Genomic DNA, 26,165 nt, shown 5'->3' on the forward strand with positions numbered 1-26,165 from the left:
CTCTTTCCTGAAGTCCACGATCATCTCCTTTGTTTTGTTGACGTTGAGTGTGAGGTTATTCTCCTGACACCACACTCCGAGGGCCCTCACCTCCTCCCTGTAGGCTGTCTCGTTGTTGTTGGTAATCAAGCCTACCACTGTAGTGTCGTCTGCAAACTTGATGATTGAGTTGGAGGTGCATGGCCACGCAGTCATGGGTGAACAGGGAGTACAAGAGAGGGCTGAGAACGCACCCTTGTGGGGCCTCAGTGTTGATGATCAGTGGGGTGGAGATGTTGTTACCTACCCTCACCACCTGGGGGCGGCCCGTCAAAAAGTCCAGGACACAGTTGTACAGGGCGGGCTTGAGACCCAGGGTCTCGAGCTTGATGACGAGTTTGGAGGGTATTATGGTGTTAAATGCTGAGCTGTAGTCAATGAACAGCATTCTCACATAGGTATTCCTCTTGTCCAGATGGGTGAAGGCAGTGTACAGTGTGATAACGATTGTGTCGTCTGTGGACCTATTGGGGCGGTAAGCAAATTGGAGAGGGTCTAGGGTGTCAGGTAGGGTGGTGGTGATATGATCCTTGACTAGTCTCTCAAAGCACTTCATGATGATGGAAGTGAGTGCTACGGGCGATAGTCATTTAGCTCAGTTACCTTAGCTTTCTTGGGAACAGGAACAATGGTGGCCCTCTTGAAGCATGTGGGAACAGCAGACCAAGATATGGATTGATTGAATATATCCGTAAACACACCAGCCAGCTGGTCTGCGCATGCTCTGAGGACGCGGCTAGGGATGCCGTCTGGGCCGGCAGCCTTGCGAGGGTTACCAGGTTAAATGTTTTACTCACATTGGCTGCGGTGAAGGAGAGCCCGCAGGTTTTGGTAGCGGGCCATGTCAGTGGCACTGTATTGTCCTCAAAGCGAGCAAAGAAGTTGTTTAGTTTGTCTGGGAACAAGACATCGGTGTCCGCGACGGGGATGATTTTCTTTCTGTAATACGTAATCCGTGATGTAGACCCTGCCATATAGGTCTCGTGTCTGAGCCGTTGAATTGCGACTCTACTTTATCTCTATACTGATGCTTAGCTTGTTTGATTGCCTTGCGGAGGGAATAGCTACAATGTCAGTATTCGGTCATGTTTCCAGTCGCCTTGTCATGAATAAAAAGCAGTGGTTTGTTTCATTTTTGTGTGAATGCTGCCATCAATCTACAGTTTCTGGTTGGGGAAGGTTTTAATAGTCACAACATCACCGATGCGCTTGCTAAAAAACTCGCTCACCGAATCAGCGTATACGTCAATGTTGTTGTATGAGGCTTTCCGGAACATATCTCAGTCCACGTGATCAAAGCAATCTTGAAGCGTGGAATCAGATTGGTCGGACCAACGTTGGCCAGACCTGAGCACGGGCGTTTCCTGTTTTAGTTTCTGTCTATAGGCTGGGAGCAACAAAATGGAGTCGTGGTCAGATTTGCCGAAAGGAGGGGGAGGGAGGGCTTTGTATGCGTCGCGGAAGTTAGAGTAGCAATGATCCAGAATGCTGCCATTCCGGGTCGCGTATTCGATATGCTGATAAGGTTTAGGGAGCCTTGTTTTCAGATTAGCTGCCTGGTATTGCAACTGCTCGGCCTACGACCGCAAGGCACTACAGAGGGTAGAGCGTACGGCCCAGTACATCACTGGGGCCAAGCTTCCGGCCATCCTGGATCTCTTTACCAGGTGGTGTCAGGGGAAGGCCCAGACACCCTAGTCAAAGACTCTAGCCACCCTAGTCATAGACGGATCTCTCTGCTACCGTACGGCAAGCGGTACTGGAGTGCCAAGTTTAGGTCCAAAAGTAAACAAGAATTTGTTCTTAACTGACTAAGATAAATAAAGGTTAAAAATGGGTTTCAGTCGTGATTTTACAGCCAAGTAATTTACACTCCTACGAGCAATACTCTTGGTTTGCAGCGGTGAGTCTACAACAAAAATGACTTATGTAGAACAGCTTTAAACACCCCACGCCATAGGACTGCTGAACAGCTAATCAAAGGGCTACCCAGACCCCTCTTTTATGCTGCTGCTATTCTCTATTTATTATCTATGCATAGTCACTTTAACTCTACCTACATGTACATTTTACCTCAATTACCTGAACTACCCAGTGCCCCCGCACATTGACTCTGTACCGGTACCCCCTGTATATAGCCTCACTATTGTTATTTTACTCCTGCTGTTAACTTTTTTTTAACTTTTATTTTCTATGTTTTACTTACCTATATTTTACTTAAACAATTATTTTTCTTAAAACTTCTTAAAGCTTTGTTGGTTAAGGGCTTGTAAGTAAGCAGTTCACTGTAAATTCTACACCTGTTGTATTAGGCGCATGTGACAAATAAAATTGTGTGGTCTTAGTGCCAGCATCTGTTTGTGGTGATAAATAAACAGCCACGAAAAGTATAGCTGAGGACTCTCTAGGCAAGTAGTGTGGCCTGCAATTTATCACAATATACTCTACTTCAGGCGAGCAAAATCTAGAAACTTCTTTAGATTTTGTGCACCAGCTGTTGTTTACAAATGTGCACAGACCCCCCCCCCCCCCCCCTCGTTTTACCGGTGTGTGCTGTTCTATCCTGCCGGTGCAGAGTATATCCCGCTAGCTGAATATCCATGTCGTCATTCAGCCACGATTCCATGAAACATAGGATATTACAGTTTTGATGTCCCGTTGGTAGGATATTCGTGATTGTACCTCGTCTATTTTTTCCCCAATGATTGCACGTTGGCGAGTAATATTGACGGTAACGGCAGCTTTCCTACTCGCCTTCTGCGGGTCCTGACAAGGCATCCGGCTCTTCGTCCTCTGTACTGCGTCGCTTCCTCTTGCGAATAACTGGGATTTCGGCCCTGCCAGGTGTTTGGAGAATATCATGTGAGTCTTGCTTGTTGTTTAAAAAAATCGTTGTCTAGTCTACAGCACTCGTATTTCCTCAACAATGACAAGTACAAGCATTTAAAGACTATAATAGGCTACCCCCCCTATACTGTAGGTAGTAAAATCGAATGAAAAATGAACCTGGTAATCTAATTTAATTTACAGCGGGCCTATGGGTTTAACATTCTGAATGAATAATTATGTTGAACAGAGAAGACGCTTCTTATGAGTTCCGTGAGATGATCCATTACCCAACAAAATAACATCAATTTATTTAGCCTAATTGTTTTTATGACTCTAGACAGTAGACTATTATTCCTATTTCCTGGATGACTGAATAAAAGAAATCATGCCATGAATTAAGAATGATTTATTTTTATTTTCACAATGCAATGCGGCATATTGACAACTCAAATGACTTTGAAAGAGCCTTCACCTACAGAAAGCCCATAGCCGACATAACAAAACAAGATATTACATTCAATATAGTTTAGATAACACCATAATTTAATTGTAACTTAAAAAACAATTCCTGGAATCGAATATAGGCTGCAAAAATCCTACATATTGAGTATAAGCCTACTGAAACTTTTACCAGCCGCACCAGTTTAGGCCTATGGCCTGCGGATGACCTATGGACTGCGGATGGCCCATGGCCTGCGGATGGCCCATGGCCTGCGGATGACCTATGGACTGCAGATGGCCCATGGCCTGCGAATGACCCATGGCCTGCGAATGACCCATGGCCTGCGAATGTCCCATGGCCTGCGAATGACCTATGGCCTGCATCAAGTGCAATTGCGTCAATACCCAAGTTCTCTCTCAACTCTGGGACCACCCACCAGCTGATTTTTTTGGCCCATGCAGGACTCTATAGTGCGAGAGAAGAGAGGCTCTTGGACAGAAGAGAGACTCTTGGACAGAAACATTCACACCTCCAATAACTTACAAAAGGATCGTCTAATAGCTTGGCTAGGTGTGAAAATTCAGTTTAGGCTACGGATAGATGTGGCCGGTCAGTCATCTGAGTGAGGACATAAGTGAGCACTCCTTCTGAATGAATGAATGATTATGGAATGTTACCGAATAGATAACAACAATAGAAAGAAGCATTTGGTGACATCTCGATATACAGCATTTCCCTCACTCACAACAACAAATGTGCAAAAGTACCCCAATTAGCGGGAGAGGTGGGGGCATCTTCTTGTTGTGCCAATGTGCTGAAGTTTATAACAGCTGTCAGTCAAAACCCATACAGCACTGTGAACTGGAGAACGGGCTACAACAAAAATAATCATAAATAAAAGCCAGGATATAATATAAAAAAGAGAATGGAGAATGTAACTAGTCACATTTGAATTGAAACGACCAGATTTAACTGAAAATAAACAAATGTCGGCCTTTAGGGAGCGGTGTCCTGCACAGGATGGTTGAGCTAATGTGATTAGCATGATGTTGTAAGCAACAAGAACATTTCCCAGGACATAGACATGTCTTATATTGTCAGAAAGCTTAAATTGCGCTGTTCAATATACCGTAGCTATTACAGTGAAAAAAGACCATGTTATTGTTTGAGGAGAGTGCACAGTTATGTACTTGAAAATGTATCAATTAACCAATTAGGCACATTTGGGCAGACTTGATACAATATTTTGAACAGTAATGCAATGGTTAATTGGCTCCGTCTAAAACTTTGCACATACACTGCTACCATCTAGTGGCCAAAACCTAAATAGGCCTTTCTCTTGCATTTCAAAGATGATGTAAAATAAAATAAAAAATAGGAAACTAAATGTTTTTTCTTCGTATTATCTTTTACCAGATGTAATGTGTTATATTATTCTATGTTAATTTCACATTTCCACAAACTTCTTAGTGTTTCCAAACTTCTTAGTGTTAAACAAATCAAAATATATTTTATATGAGTTTCTTCAAATAGCCACCCTTTGCCTTGATAACAGCTTTGCATACTCTTGGCATTCTCTCAACCAGTTTCACCTGGAATGCTTTTCCAACAGTCTTGAAGGAATTCCCACATATACTGAGCACTTGTTGGCTGCTTTTCCTTCACTCTGCGGTCCGACTCATCCCAAACCATCTCAATTTGGTTGAGGTCGGGGGATTGTGGAGGCCAGGTCATCTGATGCAGCACTCCATCACTCTCCTTCTTTGTAAAATAGCCCTTACACAGCCTGGAGGTGTGTTGGGTCATTGTCCTGTTGAAAAACAGACGATAGTTCCACTAAGCCCAAACCAGATGGGATGGAGTATCGCTGCCGAATGCTATGGTAGCCATGCTGGTTAAGTGTGCATTCAATTCTAAATAAATCACAGACAGTGTCACCAGCAAAGCACCTCCACACCATACCACCTCCTCCATGCTTTACAGTGGGAAATACACATGCAGAGATCATCCGCTCTCCCACACCTTGTCTCAGAAAGACACGGCGGTGGGAACTAAAAATCTCAAATTTGTACTCCACACCAAAGGACAAATTTCCCAAGCAAGTCTCTTCTTCTTATTGGTGTCCTTTAGTAGTGGTTTCTTTGCAGCAATTCGACCACGAAGGCCTGATTCACACAGTCTTATCTGAACAGTTGATGTTGAGATGTGTCTGTTGAACTCTGAAGCATTTATTTGGGCTGCAACTTTTGAGGCTGGAAACTCGAATTAACTTATCTTCTGCAGCAGAGGTAACTCTGGGTCTTCAATTCCCGTGGCAGTCCTCATGAGAGCCAGTTTCATCATAGCACTTGAAGGTTTTTGCGACTGCACTTGAAGAAACTTCAAAGTTCTTGAAATATTCCTTATTGCCTGACCATGTCGTAAAGTAGTGATGGACTGTCTTTTCTCTTTGCTAATTTGAGCTGTTCTTGCCATGATATGGACTTGGTATTTTACCAAATAGGGCTATCTTCTGTATCTTCCTTGTCACAACACAATTGATAGGTTCAAACGCATTAAGAAGGAAATAAATTCCACAAATTCATTTTTAACAAGGCACACACGTTAATTGAAATACATTCCTGGTTGAGAGAATGCCAAGAGTGTTCAAAGCTGTCATCAAGGCAAAGGGTGGCTATTTGAAGAATCTTTTGTTTAACTCTTTTTCGGTTACTGTCACGCCCTGATCTGTTTCACCTGTTCCTGTGATTGTCTCCACCCCCTCCAGGTGTTGCTTATTTTCCCCAGTGTATTTATCCCGGTGTTTCGTTTCTCTCTGTGCCAGTTCGTCTTATATGTTAGTCAAGTCAACCAGCGTGTTTTTCCTGTTCTCCTTTTGCTATTCTCTTTTTGATAGTCTTCCCGGTTTTGACCCTTGCCTGTTTCTGGACACTGTACCCATAGTTTTGATGTCTTCACTATTATTTGACAATGTAGAAAATAGCAAAAATAAAGAAACCCTTGAATGAGTAGGTGTTCTAAAACATTTGACCGGTAGTGTATACAGTGCATTTGTAAAGTATTCAGACCCCTGGACTTTTTTCACATTTTGTTATGTTACAGCCTTATTCTAAAATGGATGAAATCATTTTCCCTCCTCATCATTCTACACACAATACCCCATAATGACAAGGCAAAAACAGGTTTTTAGAATGTTTGCCTATTTTTTTTTAAAGTATTCACTCTTTACTCAGTACTTTGTTGAAGAACCTTTGGCATCGATTATGGCCTCAATTCTCCTTGGGTATGGCACTACAAGCTTGGCACACCTGTATTCTTCTCTCCAGATCCTCTCACTCGTCAAATATTTCTAGGGACTGGCAACTTTACAGATTCGGTCATTCTCTGGCACGGCATTAGTTTGAAAGACAACATCCTCCTGGTTTTTCCCATGTCATGTTCTGCTCTCTTGACCAGACAAGGTTTTATTTGTTAATCATCCAGCTCTATAACATTCTTGGTGATATTGCGCTAGCTTCCAAGGGGTTGGAGGACAATCCTACATCACTCCCAAAGCACCACTCCCCCTAATCAAAGTATAATAATCACTTTCATATTAGTATTACTCTCTCAACTAACGAAGTTAATCATTCATTGTCCAAGTTATATGTACTGGTACACAGTTCTACAGTAACTATAGTAACCTTGGGGAATCCACAAGAGGTGTGACTGTGAGGTGTTCTATTTCTGACAGGCAGAGGTCAGAGGAGCGCTGGGTCAGTCAGTCTATAGGGTCATCGTGTCAACCACTGTCCACACACACTGTGGGGTTTTTCCACTTCCCACAGATGTGATGGTCGGGATGTGTGCGTGTGTGTTTGTGTGTGCGTACCTGTGGGTCGGACAGGCGGCTCAGGTCTGGGTAGAGGTAGAATTTGATTCCTATGAAGGCTCCCGGTAGGGTGACCCCTCTGATGAGCAGGATACACAGCATGATGTAGGGGAAGGTAGCTGTAAAATACACCACCTGAGGGAACAGGGTTAGGGTTGTACTGTACATACAAACGGCTACGGTATGCACAGTGCAAAACAGTACAGCACCAAGAATCACAGATAGCAATGTACAACACAGTGGGTTAAGTCTATTCATAATAAGAAGCAAAAGAGTCATTGAATGGTCTCTACCACACACGCTAAATAAAAGAGCTATCTAGAACGTAAAAGGGTTTTTCTGCTGTCAACATAGGGAGAACCCTACCTGGAACCAAAAAGGGTTCTCCTATGGGGACAGCCAAATAACTATTTTGGAACCCTTTTTTCTAAGAGTGTAGTCATCTCAGCTACTGTATCACGTTATCTGCCAGACTTCAACAGGACCACATACCTAGAGTACTTGGCTGTCCAAAGGTGTTAAGCAACGTTGAGAAATGCGTATAAATACTCAGAATATGTCCTGAACAAGTGATCAGACCAGGAGCAACTCTTGGTCCTATTCATTGCCAGAGACTATGCTATTGACTTCTTCAAATGTAAGAGCCTTTCCGGTACCTTTCTATATACCGGTGCTGTTAAGTGGAATAAACTACCACAACAACCAAAACCTATTTTTAAACGTATGTCCAAAGATTTCTGATGACTGAACGGTAGAACCATTTTCATGTCTGTTTCTATTTCATTTATTGCACCATGCACTTTAAGGGACCACAATGGAAATAAATCATTGTATTTCTTAAACTGCCAAATAAAATCACTCAATCAATCAGGATAGGGCTCAGAGGTTCTTCCTGGTGAGGAACTGTATTAGGGAGGCTCACAGAGACAGAATGTAGAGTACCTTGCCAGTGGACTTTACTCCCTTCCAAATACAGAAGTAAACCAGTATCCAGGCTATGGCCAGACACAGAACCAGGTCCCAGTTGAGAGATCCTATATTGTCTATGCCAGAGGAGATACGCAGAACCCTCCGCCTACAAAATCCCAAACACACAAGGGAATAGATAACGTGAGATAAGTGCATACATGTGTGATTGCTATTTACAGATAACCAAACATGATTAGTAAGCTCTGAAATTACAGAGCAAACATGTACATTATGGAGGTATCTGTAAGGACACCACAACCCTTAAAATCACCCATAAAGAAGAGTATCTTCAAGCCATCGTGTTTTTGTATTCAGCAGTGCAACACCAGTTGGCAAGACAACGGCCAGTTGGCTGAGGAATAAACAGTAGGCCACCCAGGCTCCTTAAGGAGATGGAGAAACAATAGACTCTTAGTACTTACTCCCAGAACTCAATGACAGGAGACGTGGCGTTCAGACGTGGCTGATTGAAAGAGTCATTCCTCCTCTGGAACTCCATGCAAGAATCTTGAGAACAGAAATGCACAACAAGTTTGCACAAGCTCAGTGAGGACACCAGCTATATGGTTTCTCTTGGGAACCCAACCATATTCTAACGTTAGGTAAGACTTACACAGGACACCACCAACTGCTGATGTAAAAAGGCCTTTATAAATACATTCGATTAATAATTGAGTGTAGTCCTGTATGTTTCTGCTCAACCTCTCTCTGTATATGGTGGCATACTGGAGTTTTCCTCATTCGATCGTGTCTCGAGGGCAGAAACAATGTGAATGTTTAGGCAATAAATATGATTGGTTCAGTTAAAGTAATCTCAATTAGTTAGGGTTAGGGGTTGGGTAACATTTGAACCAGCAACATTTCCATGGAGCCATTTCCTCCAACCAATCATATTCCTTCTGCCCTTGAGGAAGAGCTTTGACAAGATTGAATAAGGAAAACGTCCACTGAGCCTATGGTGGATCTCTGACCTGTGTTCCATGTGTTGTTGCAGGAGGCCCAGGGCAGGTCCCAGGTGAAGGAGTAGGACAGGTAGAAGATGGCCCAGGCCAGGACGATGATGTAATAGAAGTTCAACAGAGCCACGATGACTTGTGTGGCGTAGCCCACTCCTGCAGCGGGGACCAAGGACAAGTGGAGCATTGTGGTTGGCTATGACAATGCCTTTCAATGTTGAATACAACAACACGCATGAAAACCATGTCTTCATTCACATTGCCGACTCCACCATTTCCCATCCGGTAGCCTCTCTGGCTCCTGCGTGAATGTCTACAGTTATATTGTCCTTATTAGGGGCCAATTGAATGATGAAAGTGTTGGATACTTGGAAGTGTGCCAGTGTCAGTGGCATGCCAACCATTACATCAACCCCCTCCTACTACATACTGGCAGACAAGCATGCACAAACACACACGCACTAACGCAAAAAGTTCTCATACTGTCTCTCTTATTCAATTCCGTTATGCAGACAAGTAGTAGACATGGCTGTAGATAGAGGTAAAATCCACAAAAAAACTATATTTTGGTATTTTTTATAATTAGTCCACTGTTGATATAGTCCCAAAATGTGTTGCTCTTTCAAGAAGCAACGTGATCATTTTTGAGCGGATTTTTCCCTTTAATCCTGTCCATGAAACACATTCAAATGCAGTGCACATTAAACAAAATATAGTTCTGACAAAATGTTTTGTAACTGTACTATAACCAAAAAGCCAGTAGTTTCACAGGAACATCCAAATGAGCAAGAAAGGCATTGCTTCATAGACAGTAGACATTAGTGGAGGATCACCTTCAAACAGTGGAGTGATCTTCCTCCAACAGGTGACACCTCCCTCGCTGGTGTACTGTCCAAGAGCTGTCTCCAGGAAGAATACTGGGATTCCACACGTGAAGAGGAAGATCAGGTAGGGGATGAAGAAAGCACCTGTTGGGAGGAGAAGGGGAGAGGAGAGAAGTTATCAAGGTGTCGACTCGAGCACCATTTTGATATGAGGTCAGATGACATATGCAATCAACAAGGATGATGCTTTTTGAGGCAACATTTCAAGGTTGGATGTCCCAAAGGTACTCTAAAATGCTATTCCTTGATTTGGCCAGTTTTAAAGTCAGCATCCCACATTTCCTTTGCCGGGTAGGATATCCACAGATCTTGCAGCACAACTTCCGTTACAATTAATGGTAAACAGAAGACCCCAATTTGGAGAACATTCTCCAGAAGAATGAGGAGTAACTTTGTGAACTGTGTGTATTAAGTTTATTTATTTTCCAAATGATTTGACAATGTTGATCAAATTACTGTCATTTGTATAATAATGTAAATCATTTGGACAATGGCGAGCTTGCTGTTACAATGCTATTACGATAACATTTTACCAAGATATGAGAAATGGGGGTTAGACATAATACATAAAAACAATGAAGTTTAAGAAACCCAGAACTACCTTATGCACAAATGATTTGACAATGTTGATCAAATTACTGTCATTTGTATAATAATGTAAATCATTTGGACAATGGCGAGCTTGCTGTTACAATGCTATTACGATAACATTTTACCAAGATATGCGAAATGGGGGTTAGACATAAGACATAAAAACAATGAAGTTTAAGAAACCCAGAACTACCTTAGGCACCCCCCCCCCCCCCGTTCGTCTACTCAACCTCTTTTAAAACGACCAATTTAAAAGACATCAACCCTGTCATTCTGAAAAGCTGGTTTTAATTGGTACCTCCATAATATTGTGGGATACAGTGCCTTGCGAAAGTATTCGGCCCCCTTGAACTTTGCGACCTTTTGCCACATTTCAGGCTTCAAACATAAAGATATAAAACTGTATTTTTTTGTGAAGAATCAACAACAAGTGGGAAACAATCATGAAGTGGAACGACATTTATTGGATATTTCAAACTTTTTTAACAAATCAAAAACTGAAAAATTGGGCGTGCAAAATTATTCAGCCCCTTTACTTTCAGTGCAGCAAACTCTCTCCAGAAGTTCAGTGAGGATCTCTGAATGATCCAATGTGTCATGTATTGTCTTGTTGTGTCTTGTTTCTGTCCTTTCCTTTCACCCTGTCTCCCTCTGCTGGTCGTACTAGGTTACCGTTTCTGTCCCTCTTTCCCCCAGCTGTTCCTTGTCTTCTCTGACTACCTCATTCACCCCTTTTCCCACCTGTTCCCTTTTTCCCTCTGATTAGGTCCCTATATCTCTCTCTGTTTCTGCTCCTGTCTTTGTCGGATTCTTGTTTGTGTGTCTCATGCCTGAACCAGACTATCATCGTGTTTGCTGCAACCTTGTCCTGTCCTGTCGGAATCTACCTGTCCATCTGAGCCCACGTGTGTTCATCATTAAAGAAACTCTGTTTGTTAATTCGCTTTTGGGTCCTCATTCACGCACCTGACAGAAGAATCCGACCAAGAATGGACCCAGCGACTTCGGATCCTCTCCACTCAGCCGTCGAGATCCAGGGAGCGATGCTAGGCAGACACGAGCAGGAATTGTCTGCTGCTCGACATGCCGTTGAGACCCTGGCCACCCAAGTCTCCAACCTCACAGAACAGGTTCACCATCTCCGCCTCGATCCACCGGCCACTTCCAGGGCTTTCGAATCTCCGGAGCCCAGAATCAATAACCCGCCGTGTTACTCTGGGGAGCCCACTGAATGCCGCTTGTTCCTCACCCAGTGTGATATTGTGTTTTCTCTCCAGCCCAACACTTACGCCAGGAGCACTGCTCGTGTCGCCTACGTCATATCTCTCCTTACTGGACGGGCTCGTGAGTGGGGCACGGCAATCTGGGAGGCAAGGGCTGAGTGTACTAACCAGTATCAGGACTTTAAGGAGGAGATGATACGGGTTTTTGATCGATCTGTTTTTGGGGAGGAGGCTTCCAGGGCCCTGTCTTCCCTATGTCAAGGCAATCGATCCATAACAGACTACTCTATTGAGTTTCGCACTCTTGCTGCCTCCAGTGGCTGGAACGAGCCGGCTTTGCTCGCTCGTCTTCTGGAGGGTCTCCGCGCAGAGGTAAAGGATGAGATTCTCTCCCGGGAGGTTCCTTCCAGCGTGGATTCCTTGATTGAACTCGCTATTCGCATTGAGCGACGGGTTGATCTTCGTCACCGAGCTCGTGGAAAGGAGCTCGCGTTCTCCGTTGCCCCCCTCTCCGCATCACTACCATCTTCCTCTGCCGGCTCGGGAGCTGAGCCTATGCAGCTGGGAGGTATCCGCATCTCGACTAAGGAGAGGGAACGGAGAATCACCAACCGCCTCTGTCTCTATTGCGGTTCTGCTGGTCATTTTGTCACTTCCTGTCCAGTAAAAGCCAGAGCTCATCAGTAAGCGGAGGGCTACTGGTGAGCGCTACTACTCCTGTCTCTCCTTCAAGATCCTGCACTACCTTGTCGGTCCATCTACGCTGGACCGGTTCGTCAGCTTCCTGCAGTGCCTTAATAGACTCTGGGGCGGAGGGCTGTTTTATGGACGAGACCTGGGCTCGGGAACATGACATTCCTCTCAGACAGTTAAGGGAGTCCACGGCCTTGTTCGCCCTGGATGGTAGTCCTCTCCCCAGGATTCAGCGTGAGACGCTACCTTTAACCCTCACTGTTTCTGGTAATCATAGCGAAACCATTTCTTTTTTAATTTTTCGTTCACCTTTTACACCTGTTGTTTTGGGCCATCCCTGGCTAGTTTGTCATAATCCTTCCATTAATTGGTCTAGTAATTCTATCCTCTCCTGGAACGTCTCTTGTCATGTGAAATGTTTAATGTCTGCTATCCCTCCTGTTTCCTCTGTCTCTTCTTCACAGGAGGAGCCTGGTGATTTGACAGGGGTGCCGGAGGAATATCACGATCTGCGCACGGTGTTCAGTCTGTCCAGGGCCACCTCTCTTCCTCCACACCGGTCGTATGATTGTAGTATTGATCTCCTTCCGGGAACCACTCCCCCCCGGGGTAGACTATACTCTCTGTCGGCTCCCGAACGTAAGGCTCTCGAGGATTATTTGTCTGTAGCTCTTGACGCCGGTACCATAGTCCCCTCCTCCTCTCCCGCCGGAGCGGGGTTTTTTTTTGTCAAGAAGAAGGACGGGTCTCTGCGCCCCTGCATAGATTATCGAGGGCTGAATGACATAACAGTGAAGAATCGTTATCCGCTTCCTCTTATGTCTTCAGCCTTCGAGATCCTGCAGGGAGCCAGGTTTTTCACTAAGTTGGACCTTCGTAACGCTTACCATCTCGTGCGCATCAGGGAGGGGGACGAGTGGAAGACGGCGTTTAACACTCCGTTAGGGCACTTTGAATACCGGGTTCTTCCTTTCGGCCTCGCTAACGCTCCAGCTGTCTTTCAGGCATTAGTCAATGATGTCCTGAGAGACATGCTGAACATCTTTGTTTTCGTTTACCTTGACGATATCCTGATTTTTTCACCGTCACTCCAGATTCATGTTCAGCACGTTCGACGTGTCCTCCAGCGCCTTTTAGAGAATTGTCTTTTTGTGAAGGCTGAGAAGTGCACTTTTCTTGCCTCCTCCGTCACATTTCTCGGTTCTGTTATTTCCGCTGAAGGCATTAAGATGGATCCCGCTAAGGTCCAAGCTGTCATTGATTGGCCCGCCCCTAAGTCACGCGTCGAGCTGCAGCGCTTTCTCGGCTTCGCGAACTTCTATCGTCGTTTCATCCGTAATTTCGGTCAGGTGGCAGCTCCTCTCACAGCCCTTACTTCTGTCAAGACGTGCTTTAAGTGGTCCGTTTCCGCCCAGGGAGCTTTTGATCTCCTCAAGAATCGTTTTACATCCGCTCCTATCCTTGTTACACCTGACGTCTCTAGACAGTTCGTTGTCGAGGTTGACGCGTCAGAGGTGGGCGTGGGAGCCATTCTTTCTCAGCGCTCCCTCTCTGACGACAAGGTCCACCCATGCGCGTATTTTTCTCATCGCCTGTCGCCGTCGGAACGTAACTATGATGTGGGAAACCGCGAACTGCTCGCCATCCGGTTAGCCCTAGGCGAATGGCGACAGTGGTTGGAGGGGGCGACCGTTCCTTTTGTCGTTTGGACTGACCATAGGAACCTTGAGTACATCCGTTCTGCCAAACGACTTAATGCGCGTCAGGCGCGTTGGGCGCTGTTTTTCGCTCGTTTCGAGTTCGTGATTTCTTATCGTCCGGGCTCTAAGAACACCAAGCCTGATGCTTTATCTCGTCTCTTCAGTTCTTCAGTAGCCTCCACTGACCCCGAGGGGATTCTCCCTGAGGGGCGTGTTGTCGGGTTGACTGTCTGGGGAATTGAGAGGCAGGTAAAGCAAGTGCTCACTCACACTCCGTCGCCGCGCGCTTGTCCTAGGAACCTTCTTTTCGTTCCCGTTCCTACTCGTCTGGCCGTTCTTCAGTGGGCTCACTCTGCCAAGTTAGCCGGCCACCCTGGCGTTCGGGGTACGCTTGCTTCCATTCGCCAGCGTTTTTGGTGGCCCACCCGGGAGCATGACACGCGTCGTTTCGTGGCTGGTTGTTCGGTCTGCGCGCAGACTAAGTCCGGTAACTCCCCTCCTGCCGGCCGTCTCAGGCTGCTTCCCATTCCCTCTCGACCGTGGTCTCACATCGCCTTAGATTTTGTCACCGGACTGCCTTCGTCAGCGGGGAAGACTGTTATTCTTACGGTTGTCGATAGGTTCTCTAAGGCGGCTCATTTCATTCCCCTTGCTAAGCTTCCTTCTGCTAAAGAGACGGCACAAATCATCATCGAGAATGTTTTCAGAATTCATGGCCTTCCGTCAGACGTCGTTTCGGACAGAGGTCCGCAATTCACGTCTCAATTTTGGAGGGAGTTTTGCCGTTTGATTGGGGCTTCCGTCAGTCTCTCTTCCGGCTTTCACCCCCAGTCTAACGGTCAAGCAGAACGGGCCAATCAGACTATTGGTCGCATCTTACGCAGTCTTTCTTTTCGCAACCCTGCGTCTTGGTCAGAACAGCTCCCCTGGGCAGAATACGCCCACAACTCGCTTCCTTCGTCTGCGACCGGGCTATCTCCTTTTCAGAGTAGCCTCGGGTACCAGCCTCCGCTGTTCTCATCTCAGTTCGCCGAGTCCAGCGTCCCCTCCGCTCAGGCTTTTGTCCAACGTTGCGAGCGCACCTGGAAGAGGGTCAGGTCTGCACTTTGCCGTTATAGGACGCAGACTGTGAGGGCTGCTAATAAGCGTAGAACTAAGAGTCCTAGATATTGTCGCGGTCAGAGAGTTTGGCTCTCCACTCAGAACCTTCCCCTTAAGACGGCTTCTCGCAAGTTGACCCCGCGGTTCATTGGTCCGTTCCGTATTTCTCGGGTCATTAATCCTGTCGCAGTTCGACTTCTTCTTCCGCGATACCTTCGTCGCGTCCACCCGGTCTTCCATGTCTCCTGTATCAAGCCCGTTCTTCGCGCCCCCGCTCGTCTTCCCCCCCCCCCATCCTTGTCGAGGGCGCACCCATCTACAGGGTCCGTAGGATTTTGGACATGCGTCCTCGGGGCCGTGGTCACCAGTACCTCGTAGATTGGGAGGGGTACGGTCCTGAGGAGAGGAGTTGGGTTCCCTCTCGGGACGTGCTGGACCGTGCGCTGATCGAGGATTTCCTCCGTTGCCGCCAGGTTTCCTCCTCGAGTGCGCCAGGAGGCGCTCGGTGAGTGGGGGGGTACTGTCATGTATTGTCATGTTGTGTCTTGTTTCTGTCCTTTCCTTTCACCCTGTCTCCCTCTGCTGGTCGTACTAGGTTACCGTTTCTGTCCCTCTTTCCCCCAGCTGTTCCTTGTCTTCTCTGACTACCTCATTCACCCCTTTTCCCACCTGTTCCCTTTTTCCCTCTGATTAGGTCCCTATATCTCTCTCTGTTTCTGCTCCTGTCTTTGTCGGATTCTTGTTTGTGTGTCTCATGCCTGAACCAGACTATCATCGTGTTTGCTGCAACCTTGTCCTGTCCTGTCGGAATCTACCTGTCCATCTGAGCCCACGTGTGTTCATCATTAAAGAAACTCTGTTTGTTAATTCGCTTTTGGGTCCTCATTCACGCACCTGACACAATGTTGACCTAAATGACTAATGATGATAAATACAATCCACCTGTGTGTAATCAAGTCTCCGTATAAATGCACCTGCACTGTGATAGTCTCAGAGGTCCGTTAAAAGCGCAGAGAGCATCATGAAGAACAAGGAACACACCAGGCAGGTCCGAGATACTGTTGTGAAGAAGTTTAAAGCCGGATTTGGATACAAAAAGATTTCCCAAGCTTCAAACATCCCAAGGAGCACTGTGCAAGCGATAATATTGAAATGGAAGGAGTATCAGACCGCTGCAAATCTACCAAGACCTGGCCGTCCCTCTAAACTTTCAGCTCATACAAGGAGAAGACTGATCAGAGATGCAGCCAAGAGGCCCATGATCACTCTGGATGAACTGCAGAGATCTACAGCTGAGGTGGGAGACTTTGTCCATAGGACAACAATCAGTCATATATTGCACAAATCTGGCCTTTATGGAAGAGTGGCAAGAAGAAAGCCATTTCTTAAAGATATCCAAAAAAAAGTGTCGTTTAAAGTTTGCCACAAGCCACCTGGGAGACACACCAAACATGTGGAAGAAGGTGCTCTGGTCAGATGAAACCAAAATTGAACTTTTTGGCAACAATGCAAAACGTTATGTTTGGCGTAAAAGCAACACAGCTGAACACACCATCCCCACTGTCAAACATGGTGGTGGCAGCATCATGGTTTGGGCCTGCTTTTCTTCAGCAGGGACAGGGAAGATGGTTAAAATTGATGGGAAGATGGATGGAGCCAAATACAGGACCATTCTGGAAGAAAACCTGATGGAGTCTGCAAAAGACCTGAGACTGGGACAGAGATTTGTCTTCCAACAAGACAATGATCCAAAACATAAAGCAAAATCTACAATGGAATGGTTCAAAAATAAACATATCCAGGTGTTAGAATGGCCAAGTCAAAGTCCAGACCTGAATCCAATCGAGAATCTGTGGAAAGAACTGAAAACTGCTGTTCACAAATGCTCTCCATCCAACCTCACTGAGCTCGAGCTGTTTTGCAAGGAGGAATGGGAAAAAATGTCAGTCTCTCGATGTGCAAAACTGATAGAGACATACCCCAAGCGACTTACAGCTGTAATCGCAGCAAAAGGTGGCGCTACAAAGTATTAACTTAAGGGGGACGAATAATTTTGCACGCCCAATTTTTCAATTTTTGATTTGTTAAAAAAGTTTGAAATATCCAATAAATGTTGTTCCACTTCATGATTGTGTCCCACTTGTTGTTGATTCTTCACAAAAAAATACAGTTTTATATCTTTATGTTTGAAGCCTGAAATGTGGCAAAAGGTCGCAAAGTTCAAGGGGGCCGAATACTTTCGCAAGGCACTGTATAATACATTCCAAACAGGAGTGTGTTGTTTGCTACAGTTGTACTGCATGATTGATATGTTTTATGTGTCTGGGCTTGGCAGGCGGCTCAGAAGCCCTTCATAACTGTTTCTAGCATTAAAACACAATGTACTCAAAGGCTCCAGTGCTATTTAAGTTCATAACAACAGGCTTTGGGTCAGTTAAAGGTAATATAGTAGGTAAACTTACATTTCTTTAATGATATGGATATGACATCAGTCACAGCTGTCCTGATCAATAGTACTGAAGGACAATTATGAACCGATATGAACAAAAGGATGTGACATGTTGTCATTGAGCACTGCGATGGTATCCCTTCCCTGTACTCAAATGACCTAGTGGCCTCATGGGTGGAATGATATTAATATTTTTCATAATTACATTATTAAAAAATATATATTTTAAAAAAAAGGCCAAAAATCTGGTCTTACTATGTGAAATGGTTTTGTTATATTTTAGTCTTCTGTGATGTATATAAAGTGTAACATTGGGATGCAAACTCAACATGGAATACATTTCAACTCTATATCTGACATGGTACAGGTGTCTTCTTTTCTTTTAGCCCATAACCATGTGTGTGAGGTGTATATACTTTTGTTTAAAAATATATGTGTTTAAGACTACCAAGAAACACTCTGAGTGACCTAGATTTAGCCCAATGCAGTAAAAGGTTAACACCTACCTCCTCCGTTCTTGTAGCACAGGTAAGGGAAGCGCCACACATTTCCCAGTCCTATGATCTCCCCGGCAACAGAAAGGACAAACTCCACCTTGTTGCCCCACTGACCCCTTTCCTTCATCTTCTCATCGCTCTGTGGCACAATGTCCAGGGGCCGACTGTGGTCGTTGGAGGGGTCCATCTTGGGCAGGCTCTCCATGTCGCCTGAAGAAGCAACACATTAGAGTGAGTGGAGGAGAGGTGAGACACTAGGAGGGAGAGTAACACTACCTTACATAATTATATAGGCTAACCCCACAGCCTACAGTCTTGTATTTACTGTGTAGTGGTATTGAGCAGGGAAGGGGTTTCTCCTGTAGTATCTGTATACCTTTATCACACCACTCCCAGATCAACAGGCTCATCTTAAAGCAAACACAACTTTACAGTCCTTAAGTCTCCCTGGGGACTATCTCCTGGAAATTAACAATGGGAGGAGTGCAAGCCTCAAGGACATGGGGGTTATAGGGGCCCTTCAGTTGTGCATACATCCCCTTTGAGTGTTTGAAACAAAGGTCAAGCAGCAAGAGGTGTGAGAGAAGGAAGAATTTCAAGACATTCTGTAGTTCTCACACACAATTTACCGCAAGCAAGAAAGAGTCAAACATGGACAAAAAAATTAGGAACACCTGCTCTTTCCATGACATAGACTGACCAGGTGAATCCAGGTGAAAGCTATGATCCCTTATTGATGTCACTGTTAAATTAACTTCAATCAGTGTAGATGAAGGGGAGGAGACAGGTTAAAGAATCATTTTTAAGCCTTTAGACAGAATATTGAGACATGGATTGTGTATGTGTGCCATTCAGAGGGTTAATGGGCAAGACAAAAGATGTAAGTGCCTGAACGTGATATGGAAGTAGGTGCAAGGTGCACTGGTTTGAGTGTGGGTTTGAGTGTGTCAAGAACTGCAACACTGTTGGGTTTTTCACACTCAACAGTTTCCTGTGTGTATCAAGAATGGTCCAACATCCAAAGAACATTCAGCCAACTTGACACAACTGTGGGAAGCATTGGAGTCAACATGGGCCAGCATCCCTGTGCAACTCAATATTAGGAAGGTGTTCTTAATGTTTTGTACACTCTGTCCCTCCCTGTCTAGAAGGGGTCCAGTCACTGAAAATTGGGTCTTACATGACGGCTTCTTTGAGCTTCACAACTCATGGCCGGACTGTGTTTAGGTCCAGTGATGCTGAAAGAGGAAACAGACAGCTCACTAACCGTGCTCACTGCTGTCATATCTCATTAACAAGGCCTCTCATCACCCTCCCCTCCCTCTCCCTCTCTGTTTCTTTCTCTTTCACTCCCTCTCTCCCTTTCTCTCTTCTTCCCTCTCGCTCTCTCTCTCCCTCACTCTATCTCTCTCTGACCCCCCTGTCTCCCTCTCTCAACTTGGTTAGTCCAGTAGCCCCTCCCGTCACAGATCAAACAAAACAAATTAACGTTCGGCCTGCGGGAGAGGACTGTTCCAAGAGTCCTCCCCCTTAACCCAAAACACCAGGGCCATTCTGACCTGGCTCTCCTGGGTCTAATAAGATGGCTGTTTTCTCGGCAGAGAGAGTTGAATTTAGGTCTGCAACAATAGGAGAGATGGCAACCCCGCTGTGCCATAAGCTTTGGGAATGTGCTCTTAGCTCAGCCTATCACTGGCAGAGCAGGGCAGGGTGGATGGGATGGAGGGGAGAGATGAGCCAACATCTTCTGAGCCTGGGCCAAATTGTGGCCAGCGGTAAAAATAGAGCCCCTTGTTTTCAGAAGGTATTTGGTGGGAATGAAGGCTTGGCATCATAAAGGACTGGAGCCTCTTATTGGCAAGGGGCTTCTTTGTGCTGCTGGGATGGCATAGAGAGGAGATCTCCAGGCTGCCAGGGAGCCTGATCACACTTTACCTTGGTTTTTCACAGGCTCAATATGGGCCACGGGAGCAGCATGACCCACAAGCCAAATTCCTCCACACTGAGACCTCTCCAGACTCCAGTCCAGGGACGCTGGCCCCAATTTTTTTTTTTACTAGGTGAGAATAAATATTTGCCTCATTTCTAGTAACAGGACAGCTGCTTTGCAGATAGGTGTTTATACAGAAGCTAGGGGGCTGTCTGAAATGAAGGCCAAGACTGAGGAGAACTGAGCACGCCAAGCCTCAAGCCAAGCATTCACCTCTCTCATAAAGCCTCACGCAAAGCCACTGGGCCAGCATTCACCTCTCTCATAAAGTCTCAAGCCAAGTCACTGGGCCAGCATTCACCTCTCTCATAAAAGACTGCACTTCAACAGACTCACTGACTGACTACAGTGGGTAGCCTACTGGATATCACTCTTTCTGTCAGCCTACTGGATTTCACCCTCTCTGTCATTCTACTGGATATCACTCTTTCTGTCAGCCTTCTGGATATCAATCTCTCTGTCAGCCTACTGGATATAAATCTTTCTGTCAGCCTATGGGTATCACTCTTTCTGTCAGCCTACTGGATATCACTCTTTCTGTCAGCCTACTGGATATCACTCTTTCTGTCAGCCTACTGGATATCACTCTTACTGGCAGCCTACTGGATATCACTCTTTCTGTCAGCCTACTGGATATCACTCTGTCAGCCTACTGGATATCACTCTTTCTGTCAGCCTACAGGATATCACTCTGGCAGCCTACTGGATTTCACTCTTTCTGTCAGCCTACTGGATATCACTCTTTCTGTCAGCCTACTGGGTATCACTCTGTCAGCCTACTGGATTTCACGCTCTCAGTCATTCTACTGGATATCACTCTTTCTGTCAGCCTAATGGATATCACTCTTTCTGTCAGCCTTCTGGGTATCACTCTCTCTGTCAGCCCACTGGATATCACTATTTCTGCCAGCCTACTGGATATCACTCTTTCTGTCAGCCTACTGGATATCACTCTCTCTGTCAGCCTACTGGATATCACTCTGTCAGCCTACTGGATAGCACTCTTTCTGTCAGCCTACTGGATATCACTCTTTTTGTCAGCCTACTGGGTATCACTCTTTCTGTCAGCCTACTGGATATCACTCTTTCTGTCAGCCTATGGGTATCACTCTTTCTGTCAGCCTACTGGATATCACTCTTTCTGTCAGCCTACTGGATATCACTCTTTCTGTCAGCCTACTGGATATCACTCTTTCTGTCAGCCTACTGGATATCCCTCTTTCTGTCAATCTACTGGATATCACTCTTTCTGTCAGCCTTCTGGATATCAATCTCTCTGTCAGCCCACTGGATATCACTATTTCTGTCAGCCTACTGGATATCACTATTTCTGTCAGCCTTCTGGATATCAATCTCTCTGTCAGCATACTGGATATCAATCTCTCTGTCAGCCCACTGGATATCACTATTTCTGTCAGCCTACTGGATATCACTCTTTCTGTCAGCCTACTGGGTATCACTCTCTCTGTCAGCCTACTGGATATCACTCTTTCTGTCAGCCTACTGGATATCACTCTTTCTGTCAGCCTACTGGATATCACTCTTTCTGTCAGCCTACTGTGTATCACTCTTTCTGTCAGCCTACTGGATATCACTCTTTCTGTCAGCCTATGGGTATCACTCTTTCTGTCAGCCTAATGGATATCACTCTTTCTGTCAGCCTACTGGATATCACTCTTTCTGTCAGCTTACTGGATATCACTCTTACTGTCAGCCTACTGGGTATCACTCTTTCTGTCAGCCTACTGGATATCACTCTTTCTGTCAGCCTACTGGATATAACTCTTTCTGTTAGTCTACTGGGTATCACTCTTTCTGTCAGCCTACTGGATATCACTCTTTCTGTCAGCCTATGGGTATCACTCTTTCTGTCAGCCTAATGGATATCACTCTTTCTGTCAGCCTACTGGATATCACTCTTTCGGTCAGCCTACTGGATATCACTCTTTCTGTCTGCCTACTGGATATGACTCTTTCTGTCAGCCTACTGGGTATCACTCTTTCTGTCAGCCTACTGGATATCACTCTTTCTGTCAGCCTACTGGATATCACTCTTTCTGTCAGACTACTGGATATCACTCTTTCTGTTAGCCTACTGGGTATCACTCTTTCTGTCAGCCTACTGGATATCACTCTTTCTGTCAGCCTATGGGTATCACTCTTTCTGTCAGCCTAATGGATATCACTCTTTCTGTCAGCCTACTGGATATCACTCTTTCTGTCAGCCTACTGGATATCACTCTGTCAGCCTACTGGATATCACTCTTTCTGTCAGCCTACTGGATATCACTCTTTCTGTCAGCCTACTGGGTATCACTCTTTCTGTCAGCCTACTGGATATCACTCTTTCTGTCAGCCTATGGGTATCACTCTTTCTGTCAGCCTACTGGATATCACTCTTTCTATCAGACTACTGGATATCACTCTTTCTGTCAGCCTACTGGATATCACTCTTACTGGCAGCCTTCTGGGTAGCACTCTTTCTACTCTTTCTGTCTAACTACTAGATATCACTCTTTCTGTCAGCCTAATGGATATCACTCTTTCTGTCTGAATACTGGATATCACTCTTTCTGACTACCAGTGGTGGAAAAAGTACCCAGTTGTCATACTTGAGTAAAAGTAAAGATACCTTAATAGAAAATGACTCAAGTAAAAGTGAATGTCCACCAGTAAAATACTACTTGAGCAAAAGTTTCAAAGTATTTCGTTTTAAACCTATTTCAGTGTCTAAAGTAAATGTAAGTGATCAAATATATTTAAGCATCAAAAGTAAAAGTATAAATACTTTCAAATTCCTTATATTAAGCAAACCAGACGGCAGAATTTTCTTGTTTTAAAAATGTATGGATAGTCAGGGGATATCACTATTTCTACTCTTTTCCCAGAAAACACCAGGGTTATTATTTGACAGTGCACGTATGTGTTTGTGTTCATGTTGTGTTCCTATGTGTGAGAATCTATGTGTGGGTTTGAATGCGTGTGTGTTCATGTCTGTTTAATCACGTGCTGTTCCTACTGCAGGTGTGGATTGATGGTGGCTCCAACCTGAATCACCATTATTTATGACAAGCCTATTTTCATCACAGTTTTTGCCTAGGGGGCATAGGTATGCCACAAAGCTCCGTACGATACGCTCCGTTGACACACAAAACAGAAAAGTATTTGAATTGTGGAACTAGATGTTCATAAACTTGTCTGAGGATGTTACAGCATGTCATCACACCCACCAGTGATGAGATCCTGCTCTAGCTCGTATTAACATCATTTAACCCTACATTGGTTGTAGGTGGTTTGAACCACCAACTGATATACATTGAGTGTACAAAACATTAGGAACACCTTCCTAATATTGAGTTGCACCCTCTTTTTCGCTCAGAACAGCCTCAATTCATCAGGGCATGAATTCTACAAGGTGTCGAAAGCGTTCTACAGGGATGCTGGCCCATGTTGACTCCAATGCTTCCCACAATTGTATCAAGTTAGTTGGATGTTCTTTGGGTGGTGGACCATTCTTGACACACATGGGAAACTGTCGAGCGTGAAAAACCCAACAGCTTTGCAGTTCTTGACACATTCAAACCTGTCCGCCTTGCACCTACAATCATACCCCGTTCAGCAATCTGAAAGTGCTTCATTCTTCTAGTATGTTGGAATATGTCAGGTAACTGTGATCATGCTTTGCATTTTCCACTGTACTGACATTGACAGTTAACGTATGCATTAACCCGATGTTTGGAGATCTTACAGTCTGTCATCTGTCAGCGTGTCTAGAACTGATTGACTGAGTATTATTATGTTAGGACATCTCTTAATGAAGATGCACAGAGGCAATGCTATGACTGCATTAAAAACACTGTGTACAACATATTGGGAACAATCAGTGTAGATGAAGGGGAGGTGGCAGGTCAAAGAAGGATTTTTAAGCCTTGAGAATATTGAGACATGGATTGTGTATGTGTGCCATTCAGAGGGTGAATGGGCAAGACAAAAGATTTAAGTGGTCAATCAGTTCTAGACACGCTGACAGATGACAGACTGTAAGGTCTCCAAACATCAGGTTAATGCATACGTTAACTGTCAACATCAGTACAGTGGAAAATGCAAAGCATGATCACAGTTACCTGACATATTCCAACATAGTAGAAGAATGAACCACTTTCAGATTGCCTGGCAGGTGTATTGGATTTGAATTATGCAACCCATTACCAAACACGTTACGAAATTATAAAAATGTTAGATAAATGAACATCACTGATCAAATGATTCAACACATCTGTCTGAAATGATGTTTACATTAAGACTGAGTGTGATACTGTACGTACATGTTTAAATTCTCCAATATCTGAGTCTCTTTGTTTGTCTGAGATAAGTCAAGTCAACACTTGGATCTGGGTGAAAACCCATCATACTGATTGTGGTCAGAATGTACAAGGCAGAAGGTCCTGGATGAGTTAAGGACACAACTGAGTGAAAACTCCCAGTGAAAATGTAAACAATGACATTGATTTCCACCACAGGATCAGATCTGCTGGGTTGCTACTGTAGGGCCACGTTTAACAAAACAAAAAAAGCTGAATGTTTTAAGAACCAGAAATGTATATTAAAAACTATTACTGTACTCGATCTATTTGTATGCCCCTCACTTTGTCCGTCTGACAGAAAAAACAATAATATTCTAGACCGGTCCCATTATCCAGACACCTGCATCAGCTAAGTATAGCCAACATAAAGTAGGAATGACTTCTCCTGTGGCTCTGGCTGCATCTATCATGGTAACACATTACATATGGATGATCTCACTGTATTCATGTTTAGAATTGATTCAGTAACTCTAGCAACAATATTGCATTAACATGGACTTACATACTACAGTAGTTTAGTAATTATTTTGTAATTGCATAATGGAGTTGAGGTGACGGTCCCACTTCAAACTAACTATAACTTATAAATGTTTTATATAGCACAAACGTCTTCACAAGCATGGCATGGATCCATAACAAATAATCTAAAAGCTGGTGTCATACTATATAAAGGGTGTATAAAGGGTAACATAACAGCTCCTTATGTAGGGTGCTATAGCAGCTCCTTATGTACGGTGACATAACAGCTCCTTATAGAGGGTATCATAACAGATCCTTATGTAGGGTGACATAACATCTCCTTATGTAGGGTGACATAACAGCTCCTTATGTAGGGTGACATAACAGCTCCTTATGTAGGGTGCATAAACAAATGGAACATAACCCAACCCACTATACATTTAACTCTAAAGACAAAAGGGCAAGGCAAGTCATGCATGATTCTTATGTTATTCATTAGCCAAGGTTAACCAGGGCAGTTGGTATTGTTTCTAATGATACAGTAACACATTGCATTTAAATTGGTTTAGATGTTCAATGCATTTGTATCGATCCAACTGAATCTGCACACGTTTGTTAAGCAACCTGTCAACAGAGTGATTATGGACCTCATCACCAAAGGTTGTCAACAACAGACGACTTGTCAACCTTACCTTCTTAAAGTATATCCATGACTTGTCAACCTTCTTAAAGGATATCCATGACTTATCAACCTTCTTAAAGTATATCCATGACTTGCATGTCATAAAGACTGGATAAGATCCATGGACATTAGCTCCTCTCAATAGATCAACATCTAGACCATTCCTAACCTCAGTGACAGTTTTCATTATTACACAATCAAAAAAGTGCCAAATAATGGGTCCCAAATGTCTCAATAAGGAAGCATCATCAGGCCAGATGGGATATCTTCATAAAGACAAACCAAGCATGGCGCAGAGCCAACATCTAGGATTCAACAATACTCACTGAATATTCATCAAACTTAACCATTCAACAAAAAGTTATTTTTAGAAGAGTGCAAACTCATGCTCAAACTGAAGCAGGAAATATGCCACTGTAATTGTGT

General features: G+C 44.5%; 1 protein-coding gene across 2 annotated transcripts in view; it reads right to left on the minus strand.

Moving 5' to 3' along the window:
• LOC110521389 (sodium- and chloride-dependent GABA transporter 2) overlaps positions 1–26,165 on the minus strand; it is a 57,404-nt gene that overhangs the window by 22,171 nt on the left and 9,068 nt on the right. For both annotated transcript variants that reach the window (XM_021598919.2, XM_021598918.2), the window contains exons 2-7: positions 18,254–18,454; positions 9,940–10,074; positions 9,122–9,262; positions 8,573–8,657; positions 8,124–8,256; positions 7,182–7,316 (exon numbers count right to left, since the gene is read on the minus strand). In XM_021598919.2, coding sequence (XP_021454594.1) covers positions 7,182–7,316; positions 8,124–8,256; positions 8,573–8,657; positions 9,122–9,262; positions 9,940–10,074; positions 18,254–18,454 — 830 coding nt within the window. The remainder of the gene's footprint in view (positions 1–7,181; positions 7,317–8,123; positions 8,257–8,572; positions 8,658–9,121; positions 9,263–9,939; positions 10,075–18,253; positions 18,455–26,165) is intronic.

This window comes from Oncorhynchus mykiss, chromosome 30 (genome assembly GCF_013265735.2).
Source record: "Oncorhynchus mykiss isolate Arlee chromosome 30, USDA_OmykA_1.1, whole genome shotgun sequence".
Taxonomy (NCBI): domain Eukaryota; kingdom Metazoa; phylum Chordata; class Actinopteri; order Salmoniformes; family Salmonidae; genus Oncorhynchus; species Oncorhynchus mykiss.